The 26,511-nt window shown below is 48.7% G+C and overlaps 2 protein-coding genes across 2 annotated transcripts in view; one reads left to right on the top strand and one right to left on the bottom strand.

Moving 5' to 3' along the window:
* LOC139052842 (uncharacterized) overlaps nucleotides 1-26,023 on the top strand; it is a 136,101-nt gene extending 110,078 nt beyond the window's left edge. Inside the window, exon 4 of the mRNA XM_070529988.1 lies at nucleotides 25,631-26,023. Coding sequence (XP_070386089.1) covers nucleotides 25,631-25,702 — 72 coding nt within the window. The 3' untranslated portion in view covers nucleotides 25,703-26,023. The remainder of the gene's footprint in view (nucleotides 1-25,630) is intronic.
* LOC139052845 (uncharacterized) lies at nucleotides 3,869-10,735 on the bottom strand. Its single transcript, XM_070529992.1, has 2 exons — nucleotides 10,664-10,735; nucleotides 3,869-4,678 (listed from the first exon to the last, which is right to left on the bottom strand). Exons 1-2 carry the CDS (start codon nucleotides 10,733-10,735, stop codon nucleotides 3,869-3,871), a joined length of 882 nt encoding a protein of 293 aa, XP_070386093.1.
* Nucleotides 26,024-26,511: the final 488 nt, after the last annotated feature.

The raw sequence follows: 26,511 nt of genomic DNA, 5'->3' as shown, positions 1-26,511 counted from the left end.
GCCTATCAGGAACGACGCCACGTGCAGTCATGCGGGACCACAACTCAAAGCATCCGGCACTCGTATAAGGTGAGTCAAGAACTCCTGTTTTGTCGATGCAGTATCTTACCGCAACAAATTTTACATCCAAATTATATTTTACAACAGTTGTTTGAGTGCTCGCGCAACAAGCGTGGCCGAATGTTTAGAAGATGACGAAGCTAGTCGTCAATATATGCGGTTTAGCTTGTTGAAAAGAACTCGTATACACGACCTTTGCTTCTTTTTTGGTTGTTCAGAGAGGGAGAGAGGTCTTACGTTGACTAACCGAAACAGCCGACAGTTGGACGAACGTCATTGTTCCTTAACGTAGTAAGTTAAAATTGTAGCGCTGTATGACAGATCTTGCGTGCTTAAACCAAACATGACTGCATGCACACCATTTCAGCGGCGACCGCTGAAAACACGAGTTCGTAATGGGGAAGCGGTCGCGTTTTGTCCTCAGTGGTTGGTGTCAGTGAGGCGCATGTAAAATAACGTTAACACTTTTTTGACAAGGTCGCCACTACCAGTGCCATGGTAATGCGCAGCTGCTGCCTACGCCTGTGAAAACGGTATTTTCATTGCAGCGATTTTGTCCTAATAGATGCTGAGAGGGACAATGCTTCGATAAGGCCGAAATATTTCAGCACACCTCCAAGTGAAAAATTTGGATGGGACTAAAAGACTGGCGACACACACAATCGTTTTCGCTGTTTCTCAAGACAAGTCGGGCTATTAGAGTTGTGTCTTATATTGTAGTTGCTAAAGAACTGCTATAGAAAGGGGCATATTCTCTTCCTCTATTGGCTGTCAGACATATAAAGGCATATTTCAGTTGCATTGGACACCTCATATATTGGACGCGTTCATAAATATTTTACGATACATGTCGGCATCCCCCTGCACACTTTGGTATGCCAAATAATCACACGGAGGTATATCTTTCCTTGAGAAAACAGTTACTTGTGAAGGTGACACGATAAATAAAAAAATAAGATTTGCAAATTTTTACACTCGCCTTGCGCCTGCTATTAGTTTGCTATACTACTGAAAGTTAGCGCCGTTATCAAGGCGTTCGCTCGCAGTTGATAGTATAGACTGACGGCTTATCGTCTGTAGCTATACGGGAATTTCTTTAGCACCGTCTATGCCGCTGATTTACGTCTCACGAGAGCCGCTTGAGAAAGTTCTTTACGAATGCAGGTTACTTACGAACGCAGCTGCCCTGCACTGTAAAAATTCACGCTCAACGGTGGCGCAACCAGTCCTCGCTCCAAATTATAGCTGCAATGCACAGTGTCTGCGCACGCACGTGGCTTCTGGAGACGCCTGCATGCCGCTGCTATAGACCGTTTGTAGTCTCTCTCTATCGGCTTCGACACACCCTTATGATTCCATTATTTCAGCTTGCTGAGGCGCTCTTACGATCTGCTTGTGGCGCGCAGCTAAGGCGATTGCCGAAGTCTTTGCTCGCGGCATGGGGCGGCCGCCGTCGTGCATGAATTTGCAGATTTTTGCAACTCGGTCGGCCATATTTGGCACCAAAGTTATGCGAAACAGCCACTGCCCGTCAACATCGGGGCGCGCGCTTTGCCGGCAGCTTCCCCTTTGTTGCTGCTGCTGCTGCCGCTGCTGTCAGGGGCACCGCTTGAGTACAGCGGGGGTGGCGAAGTCGGCTCAAAGCGTGTTCATACATGTCAGGAGCGAATCGGAGAAGAAAGGCCACACTAAAAACTAGTTTTCAGCCCACCGCGTCGAATGTGCACAATGCGCTCTGGAGCTCCCTGGCCGTCGCCACAATAGCCTCTTGACAGCTGTAATTACCCGTGACTCCCCTCAGAAGCATTGCAGAAACGGCAGCGCTCCCCTTTCTACTAAGGCGCGATTCCTGCGGGGACGCAGATAGTACTGTAGAGAGGAGGGAGGAGAAGAGGCAGTTCCCATACAAGGGAGGTGAAGGAGGAGAAGATGCACGAAGAGAAGGCAAGCAAACCCTACGACGTTTTCGGGGGAACTGGATAAATTTAGGTTCAAGGTACGCTACAGTATGTTGCTGCTATTTCTGAACAATAAACACCTTGCAAATACCTCAAGCAGACAAACTACACAGGGCGCGTAGAAGCAGAGCCGCATTAATTCAAGCGCACTTCAACGTCCAGGCAACACTAGCGAAACAGTGGACCGTCAAATCAATATTTCATCATAGCCGCATTTCGACGGGGGCGAAATAGAAAACGCACGTGCACTTAGATTTTGGGACATGTTAAACGACATTACAGCGTCAAAATTAATCCGGAGTCTGCCACTACGGCGCCCCTCATACTCCAATTGTGCAACGTACCGTCCAATAATCCAATGCAAGTTTAATATGTCTGCCACAATGCGATGTGTCATGCGAGGCAGTGACTATGCCCAAACCTCTCAAAGGTTATGAAATACAGAGCACAACAACGCCTCAAGCAAACACCTCTCCCAGTGTGTTCTGTGCACTACGCAGAAAAACAGCAGTTGTGCCCGCAAGGTAACGTTTAATATCAACTCATCACTCTCGTGTTAGACTAGACGTTGAAGAAATCAGGCTTTGGTCATCAATATCACCGCTAATTATCGTCAATCAAAGCATACAGCACGGAATGATTCACTCACATAGATTCCCATGACACTGCGTGGGATCTGCATTTTTTTCTCTTTCTTCCTTTTCTTTATTGTTTGACTATGATGCGAGTAAAAGTCGATCCGTCATTCGGAGTAGACGAGCCTAGAGTTTACGCTTATGTGCCTTAGAACTGTGATAGTACCCATGATAGCCCTTCACCTATCATAGCACCCAAAAAGTTGTGTTATCGCACAATTTGCAAACGCCGAGAGTCTAGCACGAGCTGGAATCTCTTGCCCGCTACGTTGAATGATTAACTATATGCGGGAAACTTTTGCATATAGGAATTTGACTCGAGTACTCAAGCTACTCAAGCCATTTACCGAAATCTGCAAGCTGGCCTAGAGCGAATGAATGATTTTTTTCGAAAACAGAGTCATAATTATTTTACATGATAAAACTGCTGTACTGCCTTTTTACAATTAGATGCCTCAATACTAATGGTGTGTTGTAGTCGGAGCTACCGAGGCGCACACGAAAGACCTCTTGCATAAACGTTAGCATGCAGCCGCTTTCGCGTTTCCTAAATAAACGGTGAAGACGCCGTTAACACTGCCGGAGTTGTATTCACGCTGGTGCTGTCGCAACCAGGGTTCAAAGCCCTGGGTGCATATTGAGCTAAGTCGAGCCCAAGGTAGCATTTGATTTCTTTTTGCGTCGCCGAAATGCGGATGTTAACAGCTGCCAGTGCAACGGCACTGGCAGTGAAAATAACGTTAACACTATTTTCACAAGGTCACGACTACCCTGCGCCAGGGTCAGGCGCAGCTGCAGCCTACGCCTTTGAAAACAGCATTTTCATTGCGGCGATTTTGTCATAATATATGCTGAGAGAGGGGCAAAACTTCGATAACGCTGACATACTTCCGCACCACTTGCATAAAGTTGAATTGAAGCCAAAACACAGGTTGGGCTATTACAGTGAAAGCTCGTTAGTTCGAACTTCAATAATTCGAATTTATGGATAATTCGAACTGTACGATTTAGTCCGGCCAAGCTCCACAGAAGTCTATGTATAAAAAAGTCCGTTAATTCGAACGCGAGAAGGTTCCCTCACGGATAATTCGAACTACGCTCACCTGAGACACGGCCAGAGAAGCGCGCCTACTGCCTACACACAAGGCTGTATTGCCTCCGGAACAGAGAGAACGGCGGGAGAAGGCAAAATCGGAAAAAAAAATTGGAGGACGCTTAAGCTTCGCCTTCAAGAGTGGAACGCGATAGAGGCACGTTCACAATCGGACCTCTGATGGCGAACTGGCCGCTGTTGCTGTACAGCAACCTCCGAATCTGCATAAAGGGGATCCGCGGTGACACAAGTCGCTCACTCACGAGATCAATGTTTGGTAAATGCGCCGGCTTAGGTGGGTACGCATAGCCATTCGTAGTGGAGTAGTTAGGAATGCGATTTCGCCGGATGGTCTGCATGCAAGTGCGACACACCTCGAACCCAGAAACATCCGTACGAAATGCGTCGGCAACCAATGTGGCATGCGCTTCTGGAAGAGGCTTTAGGTCGTTCTTGTGCCAAAGCCGATCGCACACAGAGCAAGAGTAGCCAAATGGATTCTGTGTGAAGCGTTTGTGAAACATGTTTGTCGCACTCGCGTGCAGGCTTAACCTTTCCCGCGCTCGTTGTTCTGCCTCGGCTCGTCGCCTTAGTCGCTTGGCCTCGGCTTCCCTGGCTCGAATTTCTGGACAGTCTTGCCGCTGTTGTCGTCTGGCTTGGGCCTCATTCGTCCGCAACTCCGAGTTTTCCTGCCGTTGTTGGCGCCGGGCGTCGGCCTCACGTGCTCTGAACTCGGGGTCTTCCTGCCGCTGCTGACGCTTGGCCTCAGCTTCACGCGCCCTCAGTCCAGCATCTTCTTGCCGCTGTTGGCGCCGGGCCTCGGTCTCACGTGCTCTGTACTCGGGGTGTTCTTGTCGCTGCTGACGTTTGGCCTCAGCTTCACGCGCCCTCAGTCCAGCATCTTCTTGCCGCTGTTGGCGCCGGGCCTCGGCCTCACGTTGTCAGGATTGGGGGCTCAATCCCTTCGTCCGTGGTCCTTTGCCAAGATTGGAGTACGGCATGAATTCGAAGGTACCTGGCCCATGCCGTCGTCCAACTTATTTACGCTGAGATCGTTGATGAAGTGAAGAACTGCTTCTCATCGAGAACGAGGAAAAAGGGTTTATTTACAGAAATTAACTCAGTCTAACATGACTGCTTGAGAAAAAGAGTAACAGTCCAACATGACTGCATGAGAGAAGTGACTCAGTCTAACATGACTGCTCAAGAGAAGTGTGTCCAACATTCGCACAACCACAGTTTTTATACACTCGATCCGCCGGTCCTACGACGCGGCGGCTGTTCGTTTACACATCACCAACTCGCAGCTGCTCTGAAGACCAGTTTACAGACACAAAGGCACACACATTCCGAAGCCCAAGCGACGGCGTTGAAGGGGGTGCTGTTCCGGAAAGTCTCGACGCCGCTCGAGGGTCGCTCGTTGTTTTGCGTCATGCAGAACCGTGAGAAGCGCAAAAATAAGTCGTTCCCGCGGTAGCTTCTTCAGGCGTGTCAAATCAGCTCCGCATTGGGGAACTCTGGAATCATTGTCCACACACCGAATTCGTCCCGTCACAATGTCGAAGGGGCTGGAGAAAGGCGGCGGATTCCAGCGCAAAGGTCGCTTCTTTGAACGCCTCGCAGCTGCAGCGACGGAGAGGGGGAGGTGCGCGTCTTGCACCCCTTTTCGTAATCGGGTGGCAAGGTGGCAATCTTGTTGCGCAACTCGCCATTCTTTACAGCGCCTCCATGGCCCGAAAAGTCTCGACTGTCTAGCGCTGACAACCGCTAGGCAGGAAGAGAACGGCTGCTGGTCAGGGGGGGATTGATGTCTTGGCTCGCAGCGACCACTTGTGCATTGATGTCACCGCCCCAAAACATCCAACAAGGACAGGCAACTGCAAAATGAACCCCACAACACGGCTCTGCGCCGAGATGACGTGCATTGGCTCTCACTTCAGACTCGCTAGGCTTCAAAAAAAACAACAACATAAGTCCAGAAACAAAAAAAATGCTGCATTTCACTATGCCAATTTCTGAAGCAAATTCCTGCTGACAAATTCAGCAAACATGGAGGGAATCCTGCTAAATGAGAGGAGATCTTCTTCGCTTAATAAAATTAACACTAGTAACCCTAAAATTTAGGCGAGACCCCCAAACGCAGAATTCAAATTAGCCTGCTCAAACCATCCGCATTGCTATGCAACTTTCCCTTTTTATATCTAACGGAGAAGTTGTACTCTTGTAGAGTGAGGCTCCATCGGAGCAAGCGGCCGTTTTTGTGTGACATTTGATTGAGCCACGTCAGAGGACAGTGGTCGGTCTCGAAGATGAACTTCGCTCCGTACAAGTAACACGACAACTTCTGGGCGGCCCAAACCAAACAAGCGCATTCCTTCTCTGAAGCGCTGTAGGCTTCCTCTCTTACATTTAGTTTACGGCTGGCGTAGAGGATAGGATGCTCCTCGTTATCGTCGCCGACTTGACTAAGTACCACGCCCATACCTCTGTCGCTTGCGTCGCATTGAACTATGAATTCCTTTGTGTAGTCTGGCGCGCGAAGCACAGGGCGAGAAACCATTAGCGTTTTCAAACTTTGAAAAGCGTTCTCTTTGTCCTTATCCCAGTGTACGTTACTCGGTGCTCCCTTTCGGAGGGCGTCTGTTAATGGACTTGCCAATTGCGAGTAATTCGGAATGTACCGTTGATAATACCCCACAAGTCCCAAAAATGAACGAACGTCCGTTTTCGTGCGCGGCTGAGAAAACTCTCCAATCGTCGCTATTTTCAGCTCAGCCGGCCGTCTCATGTCCTGACCGACAACATGGCCCAGATAAGTAACCTGCGAACAACCAAACCTGCACTTTTCCGCTTTCATCGTTAAGTCAAATTTAAACGTACGAAGCCTCGCATTCCTGTCGTAATAGAATTTGGCGTTCTTTTGAGCTAGTGCCATGTTCTTTCCGACTAGTTCTTGGGATGCGCTTAGCCGTTCCAGTAAATTTAGCACGTATTCAACCACGGTTGGACTCTCCCCTCTTTCCTCCCACATCTCTCTTAACATTCTCAGTGGAGAACGGAGTGTCCTCCCATACACTAGTTCTGCTGGTGAGAACCCTGTCGCTTCATGTGGAACCGTTCGCAAAGCAAACAAAGTTGCCGGCAGACAGTTCTCCCAGTCCTCCTTGTGCTCGTAACAGAGCGCACGCAAAACTCGCTTAAGCACCGAATGCCACCTCTCTACACTGTTTGACTGAGGGTGATAGACAGAACTGTGTATTAACTTTACCCCGCACTTTTGCAAGAATGTGGAAGTCAGTGCGCTCGTGAATACTGACCCTTGATCTGCCTGAATTTCGGCTGGAAACCCAACTCGTGCAAACACTGTCAAAAGCGCGTCTACTACTTCAGTGGAGCTGAGCTCTTTCAAAGGGATTGCTTCTGGAAACTTGGTGGCCGGACACAGCATGGTAAACAAGTACCTGTAGCCTGATTTTGTTTTTGGAAGAGGCCCTACCGTGTCTATTACAAGCCGTCTGAAAGGCTCTGTTATTAAGGGCACTACCTTCAGTGGAGCTTTCCAAGTCTCTCCTGGTTTACCAGAACGCTGGCAGGCGTCGCATGATCTTACAAAGTTTTCTACATCTTTGAAACAGCCAGGCCAGTAGTATTCCATAAGCAATCTTTCCTTTGATTTGTTTGTGCCTAGGTGGCCGGACCACCCATTTCCATGACAAAGACTCAAAAGGTCCTCCCTATACTTAGTAGGTATGACTAACTGATCTAAAATCTTACCCTTTCGATCTCTGTAATGCCGATACAACAATCCTCCTCTCTCATGTATCGTTACGTTGCGCCTAGCAATGCCTTCTTTAGCTGTGTCACGTAATTTAGCTAAGCTCTCATCATTCTTTTGCTCGGCTGCCAGTGACTCTCTATCCACGCGTAAGAGTTGATCAAAGTTCTTTGAGGCCGGTGATAATAACGACCCTGTCTCGCTTGTGAGCGCGTCTGCTTGCTCTTCCTGCAGGCTAGAACTCTGACACGCTAGTGCTACGCTCTCATTGAGCTGGTCAACTGGCAGGCTCTCCTCAACTGTTCTTTTGTCCCTCGGGCCTAGCTCGGATTCGGGTATTGAAGCTATCCCCTTTTCTGCTTCAGCTGGAGGAGCTTGAGCATTTTCAGCCGAAAGCGCCGCGATCTTACGAGCTTGGCCTCGGGTCAATGCCTGTACTATGCCCTCTCCCAGTTTGAGCCCTCTGTCACGCAGTAACTGATTCGAACGATTCGAAAAGATGTAGGGATACTGCAGTGACAAAAATTTGGAAACTGCAGCCTCAGTCTCTAGCTCCCCGAATGGTCCACTGATTTTGACTTTGGCCATGGGCAGACACACGCTGTGTTCTTCTACAACCTGTTTTATCCACGCTACTTCTCCGGTGAAGTCACCTACCATCACGTAAGACGGATGGACAATGTCCAGCGTGGCGGCACTGTCTCTTAGCACTCGGCATGGTTTTCCATTAACTTGCAGGTCGTGGAGATATGGACTTAAAAGTTCCATATTCTCATCCTTTTCCTCCACGTAGGAAAAAACTACGCTAGACTTCTCGCAGTTTACAGCTATGTGTCCCAGTTTGTGGCATTTGTAACAGCGAATTGGTCTAACAGATTCGAATTTTCTTTTCTGTTCTTTTTGTGCGGTTTCTCCGTTAAGTTTCTCCTCGCTCTTTTCTGCGGGCTTTTCCGCCATGTCTACAGGCTCGGATCGTCTAGTTTGCGCACCCTTTTTGAACGGAAATGGTTTCCGCGGTCCATTTCGACCGTCCCAGTTTCCCTCCTCGGCGTTCAATTTTCTACGGGTTGCGTACTCTTCTGCTAATTCAGCCGCCCTTTCCACAGTGTTTACATTACCTCTGTCTTGCACCCACAGTTTCACAGCTTGGGGGATGGTTTTGTAAAACTGCTCTAGACACATGCATTCAATGATCATGTCTCTGCTGTCGTATGCTTCCGCGCTTTTAAGCCACTCGACTAGGTTGGCCTTTAAGCTATACGCAAACTCCGGATAGCCCTCGCTATCTTTCTTGCCTGTGCTCCTAAACCTTTGCCGAAAAGCTTCGGCTGAAAGGCGGTATTTCTTCAGGAGACTAGCCTTAACTTTTGCATAATCATATGCATCCTGCACACTCAGTCTGGCGATTACTTCCGCCGCCTCACACGGCAACATAGACAGCAACCGCTGTGGCCATGTACTCGGGCCGAAGTTCATCTTCTCGCAAGTCCTTTCAAAATTGCTTAGGAACAAGCCTATGTCGGTCCCGACCTCAAATGGCTTTAATAGCCTGTCCATGCGGTATGATTCTGCCTCACTTGATCGTCCTAGAGCGCCTTCACTTCCTTGAGACAACTCCAAACGTTTGCTTTCAAGTTCAAGTTGCATTTTTCTTAACTCGCGATCTTTATCGCGTTCCTCCCTTTCTTTTCTCTCTCGTTCTTCTCTCTTTTTCAGAAGTTCAAACCCCAGTTCAACTTCTTCCTCACTGGCCTGTTCGGAAATGATATGCAATAATTCTGATTTTAGCATTTCTTTACGTACATCTAGGCCCAGTTCCTCACCAACAATCAACAACTCGTCTCTCAGCAGTGTCCTTAATTCCATGACTGCTGCTTTACTGCCTTGATTCTGCTCTCTAAATCTAGCTAGTAAAACACAACCTAGCTAACACACAACAATCTAGCTTCCCTACTGTTCTAAACAGAACAACCACAAAATGAAGCCTAGAGAGTCAAAGCAAAAACCAAGCACTCACCGCAGATACAGCACCATGTCGCAAAGTCCATCTCACCGCTGTCAGCCAGTTGTCAGGATTGGGGGCTCAATCCCTTCGTCCGTGGTCCTTTGCCAAGATTGGAGTACGGCATGAATTCGAAGGTAGCTGGCCCATGCCGTCGTCCAACTTATTTACGCTGAGATCGTTGATGAAGTGAAGAACTGCTTCTCATCGAGAACGAGGAAAAAGGGTTTATTTACAGAAATCAACTCAGTCTAACATGACTGCTTGAGAAAAAGAGTAACAGTCCAACATGACTGCATGAGAGAAGTGACTCAGTCTAACATGACTGCTCAAGAGAAGTGTGTCCAACATTCGCACAACCACAGTTTTTATACACTCGATCCGCCGGTCCTACGACGCGGCGGCTGTTCGTTTACACATCACCAACTCGCAGCTGCTCTGAAGACCAGTTTACAGACACAAAGGCACACACATTCCGAAGCTCAAGCGACGGCGTTGAAGGGGGTGCTGTTCCGGAAAGTCTCGACGCCGCTCGAGGGTCGCTCGTTGTTTTGCGTCATGCAGAACCGTGAGAAGCGCAAAAATAAGTCGTTCCCGCGGTAGCTTCTTCAGGCGTGTCAAATCAGCTCCGCATTGGGGAACTCTGGAATCATTGTCCACACACCGAATTCGTCCCGTCACAATGTCGAAGGGGCTGGAGGAAGGCGGCGGATTCCAGCGCAAAGGTCGCTTCTTTGAACGCCTCGCAGCTGCAGCGACGGAGAGGGGGAGGTGCGCGTCTTGCACCCCTTTTCGTAATCGGGTGGCAAGGTGGCAATCTTGTTGCGCAACTCGCCATTCTTTACAACGTGCTCTGAACTCGGGGTCTTCCTGCCGCTGCTGACGCTTGGCCGCAGCTTCACGCGCCCTCAAATCAGGATTTTCTTGGCGCTGTTGTCGCCTGACCTCAGCTTCCCGCGCTCGTATTTGGGGATTCATGTCACCGCGCTGGCGTTTGATCTCAGCCTCCCTGGCTCTCAGCGCGGCGTTTGATTGCCGTTGCTGCCGTTTGGCTGCGGCTTCCCTTGCCGTTCGGCATGCATCTTCGGCACGTTTAAGCCGCATTGCCTCAGCCTCCCTTGCCCTTAATTCCGGGCTCACGGTCCGCCGTTGCCGTTTCGCCTGAACCTCTCGTTCCCGCAGCTCGGCGTTCCCACGCCGCTTTCGTCGCATGGCCTCAGCATGGCGAGCTTTGGTCTCCGCCTTCTGTGCCTCCGTCTTGCGTGGCCTTCCTCGTGGTCGAACACCAGTTGACGGAGATGGTCCATCAGTACTCGCCGGCGAGGAAGACACTGATGAGCAAGACACTGTAGCGCGCCCGGTACTGGTAGACGGCGCCGCTTCCATCACACGCGTCTCAAGAGCGAGCGCGCAAGGCCCTGCAATACAACACCCGTCGACCTACCAAGGAGTGTAAGACAATGCGCTACGGCGCAGCAGTCACTGATGAGGCGCCCCGCGTCGCACTTTGCACTCAGGAATTACACGGTGAGCGCCGAGCAACGCAGCGTTTGGCGCGGCAACGAAACGTGCGCCTGAGCAAGCGGAACGAACCAAAGAACTCGGTGTCTCGGAGGGAGAAAGCCGGCCAGTAACGCGCCATGAAGGCGGACGCGATCATGGGGCTGACGCCTTGATGGGATCGTCCTCTATCTCGCTTGGGAGCACCACGCAGAAGCATAACTCCTCGGAAGCAGCTCGGCACACATCGCAGGGGACGCTTTCCCAGCAGAAGCGCTACGGCGCAGCGATCACGTCAGAGGCGTCCCGCATCAGACTCTGCACGTAGCAATCGCGCTGTGAGCGGAAAGAGGAGCCGCGTCGCCTAAACACCAGTGTTCGAGTGACGCACGCCGGATGTTGGAAGGGGAGAGAGCGAGAAAACTTATTAAACGCAAGGGTATTGGGGCATCCTCGCACCGGAACCCGCACGGCCCGAAGGGGAGAAGCGGGTGAGCGAAGATAGTGATCTAAAGAAAGGCGCTTGATTCTACAGCCCGGGAGGGCGCACGGCGAAACGTCAGGGGCGAGTGGCGCGCCACGTGCCGGGCAGCGCCGCACATTGCGAGGAGGGGTTCTTCTGTGTTTGCCGCAAGATGGCTCTGCATGTGCGCAGAGCGCAGAAGAAATTTAGCGGAAACGTACTTCGCTACTCGTGTAACTGCGACTTCTGTAAGTAAGATGCTCATAATTACCGATATACACCGCAGTATAACTCTCTACGGCACGTTTCTAAGGCAACACCGCATTCACTAGAAGCGCTTTTGTACCGCTTTCAAACATCGAACTTGTGGCTGAGTGGTAACGTCTCCGACTCACACTCCGCAGACCTGGGTTCGATTCCCACCCAGCCGATCTTGGAAGTTGCTTTTTATTTATGAAGTGCCTGCCGTTATTTATCGCTCACGGTCAACGCCGCGGACGCCGACACCCGACGCCGACGACACCGGCTTTTCTGCGACACGAGCTCCTTAACGCTGTCGCGTTAAAATCTAACCGACGCGGGGTCAGCCAGAAGGCAGCGGCGGCTGCCGCCTCTCCATTCTACGTAACCTCCGAGACTTCTTGCCCGTTGCGAATCTCGGAGGCTTTGCAAATCTTGTACAGCTGCTAATGTTGTGTGGAGAGGACACGGCAAGCTCCAAAACACAGCGAATCAAGTACGTCGCAGCTGCGCTTGCAATCAAGAACGAACGAATGAGGGCCTTCGCCACCTTCACATGTTCAGCGTCTGTGTCTCGGCAGTCTTCATCGGTTGTGCACCTCTGTTTTCAGCTTAGGAGGTATCGGCCGTCGCGATTCATTGTGATGGTGTTAAGCCTCGGCTAACGTTCGTTTCGGTGGACATCGGTGGTGTGGCACAGTCGGACCCAGAGCTTCGACTTGAAAATGGCGTGTGCCCGCGGCACACGCCATCACTTTCTGACACGCCAAATTTCTGACATGCCCTACTGCTTCCAAATCGCAGTGTACTGTTGCCCTCCTTCACTTTCGTTAGTTCGAACTTTCGTTAATTCGAACTGAAGCGGCTTCCCCTTGCGGTTCGAATTAACGAGCTTTTACTGTATAGTGTTGTTTTTTTGTAGTTGCTGCAGAACTGCTATAGAAAGGGGGCATATTCTCTTCCTATATTTGCTTTCATACATATAAAGACATATTTCAGTTGCATTGGGCACCTCATATAGTGGACACGTTCAGAAATACTTTACTATACATGTCGGTATTCCCCTGCACACTTTGATATGTCCGATAATCACACGGAGGTATACCTTTTCTTAAGAATTCGAGTATTTGTGAGAAGAACAGGATAAATAAAAAAAAGTTTTGCAAATTTTACCACTGACCTTGCTCCTGCTATTAGCTTACTATACTGCTAAATGTTAGAGCCGCTATCAAGGCGTTCGCTCGCAGTTGACGGTATAGACTGACGGCACGTCGTCTGTAGCTATACGGGATTTTGTTTGGCGCCGTCTATGCCGCTAATTTACGTCTCACGACAGCTGCTTGAGAAAGTTCATTACGAATGCAGGTTATTGTGTCAGGACCTGCAAAAGCAGCCATCCTGCACTATAAAAATCCACTCCCAACGGTGGCGCAACCAATCCTCGCTTCAAATGATGGGTGGAATGGACCATGTCTATGCCTGCATACCATTGCTATTGACCCCTCTGTCGTCTCTCTATGGGCTTTGTCACGCCCTTTTGATTCCAATATTTCAGCTTGCTACGGCGCTCTTAGGAGCTGCTCATGGCGCGCAGCTAAGGCGATTGCAGAAGCCATTACTCGCGACATTGCAACGCCGATGGGGCTGCCGTCTTCATGCATGATTTCGCCACTGGTCAAGATGGCGACCGCGAAAAATTTTTGCAACTCGGTCGGCATATTCGCATCAGGTGGGGGGGGGGGGGAGGCACAGCGCGTGCATACATGACAATATATGAGAGGGTTGAGTCGGAGATGAAAGGCGACACTAAAAACTAGTTTTCACCCCACCACGTCGAATGAGCACAATCGCCTCTGGTGCCCCCTTGCCGTCGCCACGTTCTGCCCTCAGAAGCATTGTAGAAACTGCAGCGCTTCCCTTTCTACTAAGGTGCGAGTCCAGAGGGGACGTAGATAGAACTGTGATGAGAACAGGCAGTTCTGATACAAGTGAGGTAAGGGGGGGGGGGTCGGAGAGAAGGTAAGCAAAGCAAACATTACTACTATACCAACTGGATACCATTAGTGTCAAGGTACGGTACAGTACGTTCCAGCTATTTCTCAAAAATAAAAATATGTCAAGCGGACAAACTACGCAGCACGGACAGAAGCAGGGCCGCATTAATTAAAGCGCACCGCAGGGTCCAGGCGACACCACGAAAGCTGTCGACCGTCAAATCAACATTTTCGTGCCCGCAGCGGTGGCTTTGCCGCTATGGCATTACTAGAGGTCGTGGATTTGATCCCAAGCAAGGCAGCCGCATTTAGACGGGGGCGAAATAGAAAACGTCCGTGCGCTTAGATATCGGACACGTTGACGAACCTCACAGTGTCAAAATTAACCCGCAGTCCGCCACTACGGCGTGCCTCATAATCCAATTGCGGTTTTGACACGTTCCAGCCCCGTAATCGAATTTAAGTTTAATACTTGTCCTTTCTTTCTTTTCATTATTTTTTAACTATGTTGCGAGTAAAAGTCGATCCGTCATTCCAAGTTGATGAGCCTAGAATTTACGCTTACGTGCTTTAGTACTGTGATATTACCGATGACAGCCGTCTACGTATGATAATACCTAAAACTTGTCGCACAATTTGCAGACGCTGAGTCTAGCACGAGCTGGAATCTCTTGCCCTGTTACTTTGAGTGATTGACTATATGCAAACGACTTATGCATATCGGTATCTGACTCGAGTACTGCAGCCGTTCAGCAAAATCTACAAGCTCCACTAAAGCTAATTAATTTTATTTTTGCGAAAGCAGGGGCATGATTATTTCACCCAAGGAAACTGCTGTGCTTCGTTTTAGGAGATATGCCTCAATAAGTTGGTGATGTTGTTAAAAGACATGTTTTTCGCCCTAAGGTAAAACACACAAAACGAACACACAGAAAGACAACACGGTCAGCACTTCCCACTGATTTAATTTGGGCTGCGACCCCTTGCAGCAAAAAACGTGTCTTTCATCAATCACCAACAAGGTCAACAAGCAGATCCGTTGCAAAAAATTGGTAACGGTGCGTTGTAATCGCATGTCCCGAGGCGCACACGAGACAGCTCTTGCATAAACGTTGGCTGCCAACGGTTTTCCCGCTTCCTTAAAGCAACGGTGAACTCGCGATGAACACCGGCGGCGTCGTATTTACAACCAGGGTTTAATGCTCCGGGTGCATATTGAGCGAAGTCGAGCGCAAGAAAGCGTTTGATTTCTTTTTGCGTCGCCGAGAGGCCAATGTGAATAGCGGCCGTGCAACGTCGACTTCTCCACACTTGAGCTGCAGAACGCATGCCTCAGCACCGCCGTCAACCACTGCGCACCTGGCTTCGCAATCCGGTGGTCAGGACAGCATTCTCGATCAAATAGACGGACGGGCGGCCATTTTGTTCTTGTAAGTGGCCACTCCAGCACTGCTGTAAGACTGTCACTTCCAGTAGCACACTCGTTTGAAGTCGGTTGCGCCTCGGCACTACAAGTCTCCGACAAGCCGACCATGTCTCCTTACGGCATTGCGCAATTCACTTCAATGTATGGGGCGTGTAGTCTGAACATTGAAGGACACGATTGAGGCGTGTCAGTTCCTTGCGGCTCGTTGGAGGCTGTCGATCGTGTATTCAAGTGCTTAATTTCCGCTTGTTTAGCAGAACCACCTCGTCATGTAGTGTTCTATTCGCAGTACCACTGCAATGCGGAAATGAAAAATCATTGTTTCGATTTGTTAGGTAGAAGCCTTCAACAGCGGTGGCACGCGATAGTGCGACGTACAGGAGCCGGAGAGGCTGCCTCTTATCCTGGTCGTGCATAGCCTGTGATTTGTGCATGGTGATTGCATTGGCTTGTAAGATAGGAAAGCTGACCCTCTCGCAAGTAACGTTATCGTGCATGGACGAAGTTACGGTCACATTGCGCCTCGGTATGGGAACGCACGGCTGTCGTATTGGAGGCTGGCGCACCCTAGCGTGTTTTGCCTTGGCCTTTGCGACGACACCCGCAGATGCACCAGGAGGCTCTCGAGTAACAGGCGTTGTCGTTCTCGTTATTTCCTATGTAGCTTAGTACAGCCGACATTGGTGCGGACTAAGTCACCTGTGTTGAGTGTTATAAAAGAACGTTTTGCAATGCTCAGTTTGAGTTCTCTGGGCAGAGAACACAGAGAGGCATGTCGTACTCACTCCTTTACGGAAGACAGCTGAAGAAAGCATTGCTCATTTGCAATGGTCTCTCGTGGGGCATTTTCTTGCCATCGTGTCACGTTAGATGAACTGCCATGAGCGCCAGAAATTTGACTCGTTTCTTGACCAAGAATCACCCGCTTCTTGACTGCGTCGGACTGATTCGGTTGTACCCTTTCCCTACCTCCTCCCTCAGCAGTGGTTCATTTCACGTGTGAACACGGAGGCAAGTGTGGCAGCCCCTGCAATGCTAATGCAGGGTGGGGGAAGTCAAGCCTAATTACGGCGTCCAGAGGGCATTGTGGATCCGCTCCACCGAAACGTTGTTCAAGTTGCCTATCTTGCACCCAGCTTTCTCCCCCTCCCCCCGCCCCCACCGCCTTCAACGCGGCGTGCAAGACTGCACAGCAGCAGCAGTAGAAAAGAGGAAGAGGCAAAAAAAAAACAAGCTTCGCTTTAATACAGCGCTGTTGCGTTCCACATTCCTTGCAGTACATGTATGAAAACAGAATGCGGCCCAGATGGTTGATGAGCTGAATGGCATGCAGTCGTACATTGTCTGCACTGCCCTGCACCACCGTGTTGGTTGTAACGATTCAAGAATGGCTCTCTTGTCACGTTTTGCACGTCGAGGACAAAGTTGACTGTGTTAAAGGTCTCTTCAAGAAAACAACTAAGGCTGTCGGCATTGAATTGGGCTCAAGTTCTACGGCGCCATGCTTAGATCAAAAATAAAAGGGCGGTCGTTTATTTCCTTTTTTTTTCAACACCCGTAGTACTACAAGAGTTATTGGTGCGCCGTATGACACTGTTTATGCAATTTAACAGCTACAGTAGTTGCGAATACACGTCCTTCGGCCAGCAGCATCAAGATGTATAAGCAAGAGACATTTTAGCGGAGCTAGTGAATGAACAAAGAAAAAGTTCTTCTACGAATGAAATAAACAATGCGTTTAGATTTTCTCGGCGTGTATTATTTCAGTACAATTTTAACGCAGTAGAAAAAAATACATATAGGAATTCTACATTCCGTGTGTGAGAGTGAAATACAACCGTTCTTGAGGAGGGCCCGATAAAGGACACCTGCCTAATGACTCTTCAATTGTTTAGCCAGAACAACATGCTTTCAAGGAAATGAAATCAATTTAAATGATGGGGTTTTACGCGCCAAAACCTCGATCTGATTATGAGGCACGCCGTAGTCGGGGACTCCGGAATAATTTTGGCTCCCCGGGGGTTCGTTAACGTGCGCCCAAATCTAAGCATCGGGGTGTTTTGCCATATCGCAAGAAAATCAATAAAGCTCATGAATATGACATGCGTTATTCCACTATGTTTGTGTGCTTTATAAACTCCAACGAAACGGCATTGCATCGGGCTATTCTACGTCACGCTTTATTGATTTATTACGCTTAACTGCTGCATATGGCGCAGCATTTGCTGGCATATGCGGAGTAAGCGAACAATCGGGAAGGTAAAATATTTAAATGTTAGGAGAATCACAACTGTCAGCAAAAATGATGAGCAATAATTCCATCAAACATGTCTGTGTCATTTAGAAGCAAGCATACGACGACATTATAAGTACTGTGACTCGCCGTGCCATTGTCACTCGTGTTACGGAGAGCCCGCAGCGAAAGTGGACGTGGGGTGAACTGATGAGGCAGACGTTGAAACGAAGCAAATGCATCCAGCTTTCCCTGGAACGTCGGCATGGCGTTGTTCTTGTTTGTTGCGTTCGACAACGTGTTGCAGTACGTGTAATTCCCAGCTCTGCGCAGCGTCATTCGGTTGTTTCTGGCACAATCTGTGTTCACGCCAATACTCTGCGTCCCTGGGCTTCCGTTCTTCTTCACTAAGCGACTGCAGTCGCGTTGGCGCCATTACGGCAAATGCGACAGCACTGCGGCGCCAGGAACTGCTGCGGAAGGCGGCGCAACATGAACTAATGGGGCGGGCAAACTTCTCAAAGTGCCGCTGCCAGGTGCGCTGATGACATTCAGATTCGAAGCCGTGGCTGCTCCACAGTTATGGTGCGTGCCCGATTGTGCTCGTCACGTGGTTCCTCTCTCACCAATGATCGCGCGATCGTCGTGCCGGGCGCGTTGGTCGCGTACGGTTACGTTCGCGGCGCCAGTGCGTCGAACCATTGGTCGCACTATAGACGCAGGTTGTTCTCGAACACGTGCCGCAACGTGTTACGCGCTCACGCTACGTCGGACTATCTTTAGCCCTTCAAAGTGCAACTCCTATGTTTATAAAACTAGATGAGACGATTGTCACTTTCAAACGGTATTCACAGTCCTGTCACCGAGAGGGTGGTTCAATTTGCATAGAAATTCAACAATAAATTTATATGCTCATAAACGAGGTACCGAAACAGAAACGGATGCCTGCCTCATGTAGCATCACGATGAGTCGATGACGTCAGATTCTACACTACCACAGTGTAAACTCGCCGAACACCTGCTACACACGCGATACACGTGGCGGTGACGCCAAAGAAGCGAAGCTGATGGCCGATGATATCTCCTGACGATACTAGGAGATTTTAGTGTTTTTCCGGGCTATAGACAGCGTCGATTACAGCCACGATTTCACCGATGGTGGCGGCGTAGTCTCTGAAGTCTCAAACACAAGGTGGCTAGTAAAAAGACGCGAGTAGAGAACGCGCAACCAACGCTTAAAATTCATTTTCAGCACACCTAAATACAATATTGTTCGGAACGGATGTATAACCAGAGTGAAAAAGCGAGCGTATATTCAAAATTGTATTAAGATTAGCGGACACCGACAAATCGCCAGAGTTGCCCTTTAAGGTTTTCCAAGCGCCAATGGCGCCGCACAGAAAGGCCGACGCGCGCACAGACAGCGCGCCGGCGACTGGCTCAGCGAGGAAAAAGAGGAGGAGGGAGCGCCCACACACTATACAGTTTCTAAATAAATACTCCAGAGGAAAATGTGGCGCTAGTGTCTACGGGGTCTCCCGTGAGCGTTTCCTCAACCTACATGGGAATGATGGGAAGTACGGGCTTCGGATTGACTTCTACCTTTAGACTATTGGCATTTGCTTGCGGCACAGTAAACAAACCTATGTCAAAATCATGGCGCAAAATCTAATCTTACTTCTACAGTATCTTACACTCTAAGAAAAAAAGTACTAAAAGGGGTAGGGAGCTTAGTCCTTTTGGCGACCAACTGATTTGCCACAACCGTTAGTCCTTTTAGGGACTAACTGACATGGGATGAACTGTTACTCCCCATGCGCTTACTCCTTCGGGGACTAACAGTTGCCCCTGCCCGATGGTCCTCAAAGGAGTAGCGGTAATTCGTTCCGATGCTCCGCAAAAGTAGAATTAATTAAATTAGGCATTTATACCCAAATAAAAAAATTAAAAACTAAAAACGTGCCCGAGAGCAGGATTCGAACTCGCGTCCTCTCGCTCATAAGTCAGGTACTCTAACCACTTCACCACGCCGCTTTTTTTTTTCTTTATTACCGGCTTCGCAAGTACATACAAATATTGTCAAATAAATCCGAATGTTAAAAAGTCTTGTCTTTACTAAGACTGACGTGTCATGTTAAAATGGCTTCATCGAAGCCAAACTGTTCAACACTGAAAGCCAATTTGGCGGATCACTTAGCAGTTTCAACACTTCGCTTGTATAATTAACATTCTCGGTAAAATAATACATTGCTGGCCTTGCATCAACATCAGCATTGCGTACAGCCATACGAGTTCGCCACACACTTTGCATACACAATAGCATCAACATGTCCACCGGCACACCGTCAGGTTCAGCACATGGCAAAAACCTCATTCCGAACGCAGTGATAGGAAGCTCCTTTTTTAATGTTCTTTGCAGGATGTCCCAAAGAAAGCGGGCATCGTGGCAGTCAAGAAAAATATGTTCGACAGTTTCTTCCTTGTTACATATAAGACAGTTGTCTGACCATGGGACAAACAAGCCCTTGCTTCTTAGCCATGGTTTAACAGGCAGTGTGCCGGTATGCAGTTTGAAAAAGAATGATTTTGTGTTAGCTCGTACAGGCATATTATTGACTCGCTTGAAAACATCTCGTTCAGGCCCTAAGTAATACATAGAACGATACACTGGTGTAGGTATAAACACTTCAACAAGATCCTTATACAATTGTTTTCGTGACACTGCAAACAAGTAGTCTTTCGAAAAACGAGCGTTTAGAAGACGTATCGCCATGGAAACTTCACGCAGATAGCCCTTTAGTGCCATCGGTTTGATTGCGTGCGACGATACAACAAAATCGGGCAAAGCGTCGCGCAATCTCACTTGGATTACCGTCCGCAGAAACCCATCGCTTTGGTCGCGGAAGAAAACAAATCTCGATACAAGTTGCTTGAAAAACAAATGCGTTAAACCAAGTCCTCCACTGCGCAATGTGTGAAACAAATTACTTCTGCTCGTGCGTTCCCACACCGAACCCCAAATAAACTCTGCAAACACTCTGTGTATTTTTTGAATTGAAGATCGGCTCATGCATAGCACCTGCAGGACGTAGAACACTTTAGCTACTAAAAAGATATTACATACTTTGGCCCTAGCAAACATCGAAAAGTTGTGGCCTCCCCATTTGTTAGTTTGCTCTTTCATTCCGTCTCTCTCGCTCGTCCAGTATTCGATTGGCTCACGGTAGGCACTGAGTGGAACCCCAAGATAAGTGCCGGGTAATACACTCCATTGCATTTTGCAAAAGACCTCTGGTGCATCTGGCCAATTCCCGTGCCAAAGCCCTAAACATTTTGACCAACTTATGGCACTACCGCTTCTTTATTTTTTTCTTTATTTCCAGACAATCAGCAAACACATCAATACACACTGCTCCCACCATCTGACAATATTCGCTTTCCCACCGCTGCGCTTGAAGCTTGCGGTTGAAATTACAAAACTTTCATTTTGGCAAGGGCATCCATCAATGACAACAGATCATCGTCATACGCTAACTTCTGAAACACTTTCCGTAGTTTAGTGATATTTTCAGCAAAATACGAGTTTACTGTTCTCACATTTATATCACAATTCCTTACAGCCATGCGGTTTCTCCAGATACTGTGAAGGCCGAGAAGAAAGAACATGTCATAAGGTATACTGTCTTGCTCTGTGGATAGGTAACGGATACCATGAGCTGTTAACGGCAATTCTTTTTTAATAGTTCTTTGCTTAATATCCCAAAAGAAGACCGCACTCCAACAGTCCAGAAAAACGTGTTTTATTGTTTCTGGTTTCTTGCAAATCAAACAGTTAGTCCCCCATGGTAAACAGTCCCCTCTTTCTTCTAGCCATGTTTTTACAGGCAAGGTATTAGTATGTAGTTTAAAAACGAATGTTTTCACTCCCCCTGGTGCAATCATTCGTTCCACACGTTTTAGGACATCTTTCCCTTGGCCTTCGCGGTACATTAATCGATATAATGGTTCTGGGAACATAATATCTATTAAATCCGAGCTTATCCGCTTACGACTGACTGTAGCCAAATATTCTATGGAAAAGTGGTGGTTTAAAAATCTAAATGCTACGACCACTTCACGTAAAAATTTACTCGTTGCGTAACACCCACCCTTCCTCATCGAGACAACAAAGTTAGGTAAGGCATTGCTCAATCGGACTTGAATAACTGTTCGCAAGAAAGGATTTGTCGTGTCTCGTAAGAACAAAACTCTAGAAATCAGTTGCTTTAAGTATAAACTTGGTAATGACAAGCCCCCCTGACCCAACTTGCGAAACAAGTTGTTCCTGCTTGTTCTTTCATATTCAGACTGCCACACAAAAACAGCAAATACTCTATGGAATTTCTTGAAGTTGAATCGGGAACAGCTCAGGGCTTGCATGAGATACCACAGCTTGCTCACCAAGAAGATTCTGCAGATAGCCGCACGTGCAAATATAGAGAGGTCACGTCCGGCCCACTTATCAGTTTGAGCTTTTAATTCCTGCACTTTCCCATTCCATAAGTCTTTAGTGTCTCGATGTGTGCCTAATGGTACACCAAGATAAATCCCAGGCATGAACTTCCACTGCATACCTTCAAAAACACGCGGCGTTGTTTGCCACCGGCCGTGCCACAAGCCGGCACACTTATTCAGGTTTATATTGCTGTCCGTCATGTCACAAAACTCACGCATATTTGTCATGGTAGCTCGAACACTCTCCTTATCGTCACAGAAAACAACATCATCAGCGTAAGCTAATAATCGTACCTCACATCCTTCTAGGCTGAATCCTCGCACATCCGGACTATCAATAATCCTTTTACACAGAGCCTCTAGATATATTGCGAACAAAAGAGGTGACAGGGGGCACCCCTGACGAACAGAGGAACGCACTTCAATCCTTTCAGTTAGCTCGTGGTTGACAATGAGGTTAGTTGTACAATTATTGCATGCCATTTTAACTCCCTCTGTTATCCGTGATCCAACACCGACATAAAAAAAGGATTGTAAACAGGAGATTGTGACGCTTCGTTGACAAGACGGGATATTTAGACAAGGTTAAGCATGGGAACACAAGTGCGGCAATATAAAAGTGACTCCGTATTTTGTGCAAGCTATGCAGTGAGATTCTAACGTTGAGTGTACTCGCAACCATTAGCGACTGCGAAAAGAAATCAGCCCGAGTATTCTTAGGGTGATTTAAATTGAGGCACTACGCCATGTATACGTGTAGCGAGCTCAAACGGGGCACCGAAGACGACAGAGAAGGGCAATTTCTCTGTCACTTAGCGTGTGCCGTTTGAGCTACACATCGCTTCAGTTCGCAACCTCCTTGGAACGGAAGGAACTTAGGTACTATTGGCCAAGAAAATCTAGCCGTCTATCAATGACTTGCGCGTTTAATGTGTATCGCTCACTTATGGGGTGCACACGACGGGCATGCCTCGTCACATTCCAGTTTTAAGTTTCACGTAATTTTCTCACGAAGAGGCAAGGTGCTGCTTTGCATGTAGTTCAATAGACAATGCACTAACTTCGAACCATTCACGATTTATAGACAAAACCGTTTTCACCACATCGCTCCATGACACGGACGAAAACAGCGAAGTGACTGGGGAGTAACTGTTGCCGTTCATCCTCCCATTGCTCTCTTTCCGAGTAGGGACTAAACACTTACTCTCCGAAATTTGCACACGGCACGCACATTCATGCAGTTAGTCCTTTGAGGGACGAAAGCGCCTAACGGCGCAGTTACCTCCGTTTTCCCCGGGGTTTTTCTTAGAGTGTATATAACGTACCATACGTTACATAAACTTTGTATGACTTTGAGATTGAAGCACGGGTTACTATGGTTTATTACGAGGGCACACCAGGGTATGCATTCTTGTGCGATTCTGTTCGCGATTTAACGCCAGAGAATAATTATTTATTTATTTGTAGAACAGCAATGACAACCGTTCATGTACTTGTATAAAAATACTCATAAAGTATATATGGAAATAAAGATGTTGCATTGCGAGAAAATGTTGCGTCGTTGAGAGGCAGGCTACAAGTGTCGTCTGCTACAACGCCTGCTCGCTGCGAACGCGACATTTTTCTCGCAGACGACAGACACTTGCGAACTCTCTCGCTCTTTCGTATGGCTGCGTCGGCTGTCGCGATTGTCACGTCTTCAAGTACTTTCAAACACATCTGCTGTAGTACTAACTAGGACGCTGCGGCTTCATTTTATTTTATATTGACGCTCCACTTCCGAAGCGTTATGGCGTGGCGTAATATTTGCACTTACCCATTTTGCAACACTAGACAACAGCCAGGAAGCAGCAACCTTTCCTACCACAAGTAAGTTTGTGTTCTCAAAGTCCTCAAACACGCATTTCAATGAGCACCTAAACGAGCAATGCATAATGAAGCCCTTAATAAAATTTGATTGTCAAGCCACTAGATTGTCGTCTATCAGCAGTACCTTCTTTTTCCTATTCTGAAGTTTCATAAAGCAGGTAACGCTACTGCACGAACTTAACACACTTAACAACCAAGGTCCAAACGGTCAAAATATTTCAATATTTACGACACCGTCGATTTCTCGTCAAGGCTTCGATACCACACCGCGACACAAACAGCGTCCCAGCCGCTGGCCCAGCGCGCTATCGCCACTTCCAGCAACATAACAAATGCAGAGAGCTCAGCGTTGCACTGTCATATTGCAGGTTATAGCAATTGCGCTTGGAGCGAAACCAAAACTGCCAAAAAATACTTGTAGACTAGTTCGCCAGTCAACAGAATGCAAATCCGTATCCTGTACTTCCCATCATTCCCATGACGGTTGAACGATCGCAGCGCCAGATTTCCCTCTAGTTCTACTAATATGGAAATATGGAGCACACGAAGCGTCTTGTTCTCCGAAGGGAGGCAGCACTGGCAATTGAACGCATACCTGAGGCTGTCGAGCATGCCGTTTGGGAAGGAGGCGATCAAGAATGCGGGCACCAAGGGCAACGTTTTTTCGTGGTTGTGGACTTTTAGGCGTTCTATTGCGATAGCAATTATATGGACACTTCCGTATAAAGCCCAAGGGCGATGAAACCGTCGCCGCGTGCCGCATATGCTGTATGTGCGAGTGAAAGCGTGCGAGGCTGAGCCGGCGAACGCGGTTCAATCCAGCACCTCGCGTGCGCCAGCGAGGAACGCGAGCCGGAAGCGTGCCCTCTCCTGACGCGCGCGATGGACGGGGTTCCGAGAGCGTTCTCCGGCGGCTTCTAAGGTGCCTCGATGTCCTCCTCACTCGCCGCTCCATAGAGTGGAGACAACTGCGGCGTCTACTACGGCGTTGGCACGTGAATGGCGGGCTCCGTAGCTGGCGCCCTTGACGGACGCCGTAGGGACGCGTTCCCGGCGCTCGTGTGTCTTGAAATCGACCTGCGATGTTTGCAGAGTGCGCAGAGTGCCGGTAGCTTGGTATGCGCTGTGCTTTCAACGTTTCGTTAGCGCTGAAGCGACTGATGCACGAAGATCAATTCGCTTGCTGCTGCCGCAATTCCAAACTCCAGCATTTTAACAGCGAGTTTTCGCGCTCATCGAGCCAAATGTGTTCATGTTTACCTGTGCGCGCGTGGTACAGTGCTTGTTAATTGAGATAAATCACGTTGGCGGGCTTGTTGGTTTCAATCCATGATCGAATGTGCGAGCGCGATTGAACAACGACGTAGAAAGCAGCCGACACACAAAGAATGAGCTGCCTCTGGGTGTCTGCTTCTTTCTACGTCCTCGTTGTGTCAAGCTTACATATTCTATCATTGTTATTTTCGTTAGTAAGTGAATGTTTGAAGTTTATATACGGTTGCTAAAACTACTGTCCGTACTTCGTACCGCTATCCACTAATTTGCTGTCATCGGTGCTTCGCCTTTCGGTCGAAACTGCGACATTTTTTCAACCTTTGTGGGCGGCTTGGCGCACTTCGAACGTCAGGGCACTCGCCTTGGCTTTGCCGGCGTGACACAAATTGTTCATCACATAGGCGAGTAGTAACATAACCCAATCTTCGCAGCGTTTCTTGCTTTTTAGATAAATGGCCCACGGTTGGGGATATCCTTTCTCTTCGTGGTCAAAACATGCTATACAACGCAAGTAACTTCCCTTCGGCGAAACGCGCTGGTCATCTTAAATTGTGAAGCAACCGTTTGGTCGCTAAATCTTTTCGGCAACCATTTTTTTTTCTTATACGCGCAGGTTCTACCTGAGACGACTGACGGACTGCGTTCAGGGGGCAGCACAGCGTTTCGCCAAACAAGTCGCCGGTGAAGCATGTCTGAATCCTCGCAAGCTATCGTCACCAAACGTGCACCCCACAGGTTCAACACCGACTGGAATGGGCTGAACATTCCGTGTACCAAGAAGGATGGTACCAGCTGCAGCTTAATGAAACACCGTTGTGATTTGAACAAGGTCCTCCTAGGTGCTTGCCTAGCGCTTGGAGAAGATGGGACAGGAAACAGCAGAGGTGCCGTCCTAATCACGTGTGGCGCGGCATGCCTTTGCCCGAACCCTGCATACGGCCCGGAGCAAGTCTCGCGCGAAGCAAGGGCACTGGATCTCGCCGAGCGTCTTCTCGCCGAGCATCGTTGCATCACAGCGATAAAATTCAAGGTGATTTGGATGGGTCGCGCTTCGATGCGTTCAGCAATAAATCGCAATCGCTTTCTGAAAAGCATTACCTTCTGCCCTACAATTCTATCATCACCTCGCGACGACCCTATCTTGCTCGAAATGCTGAATCCTATCCCACAGCGTGGAAATGTCGCCTTGAATGTCAACGAGTTCGAGGATGAATGGGGAGTCAACGTGGACATGCCTGGAAGGTCACTCGGCTTAGGCATGGATCATCTGACAGCACTCGACATGTCAGAGGTCCAAATGGCCGACAATCAGGCGTGTTGGCTGATCCGGGAGCTCAATAAAAACAAGAGCATCACTGAGCTGGGTGTCTCAGAACACGTGTTCGGCTACCGCGACGAAACCTCCAATGCGCTCTTCGCCAGATACCTCGCCAAAGAAGACTGCGCGCTCCGCAAACTGACTCTGAAATCGAGCATGTTTGACTACAGAGGGTT

The sequence above is a fragment of the Dermacentor albipictus genome, unplaced genomic scaffold (genome assembly GCF_038994185.2).
Source record: "Dermacentor albipictus isolate Rhodes 1998 colony unplaced genomic scaffold, USDA_Dalb.pri_finalv2 scaffold_39, whole genome shotgun sequence".
NCBI lineage: Eukaryota > Metazoa > Arthropoda > Arachnida > Ixodida > Ixodidae > Dermacentor > Dermacentor albipictus.
This window is presented reverse-complemented; position numbering and strand designations above follow the sequence as displayed.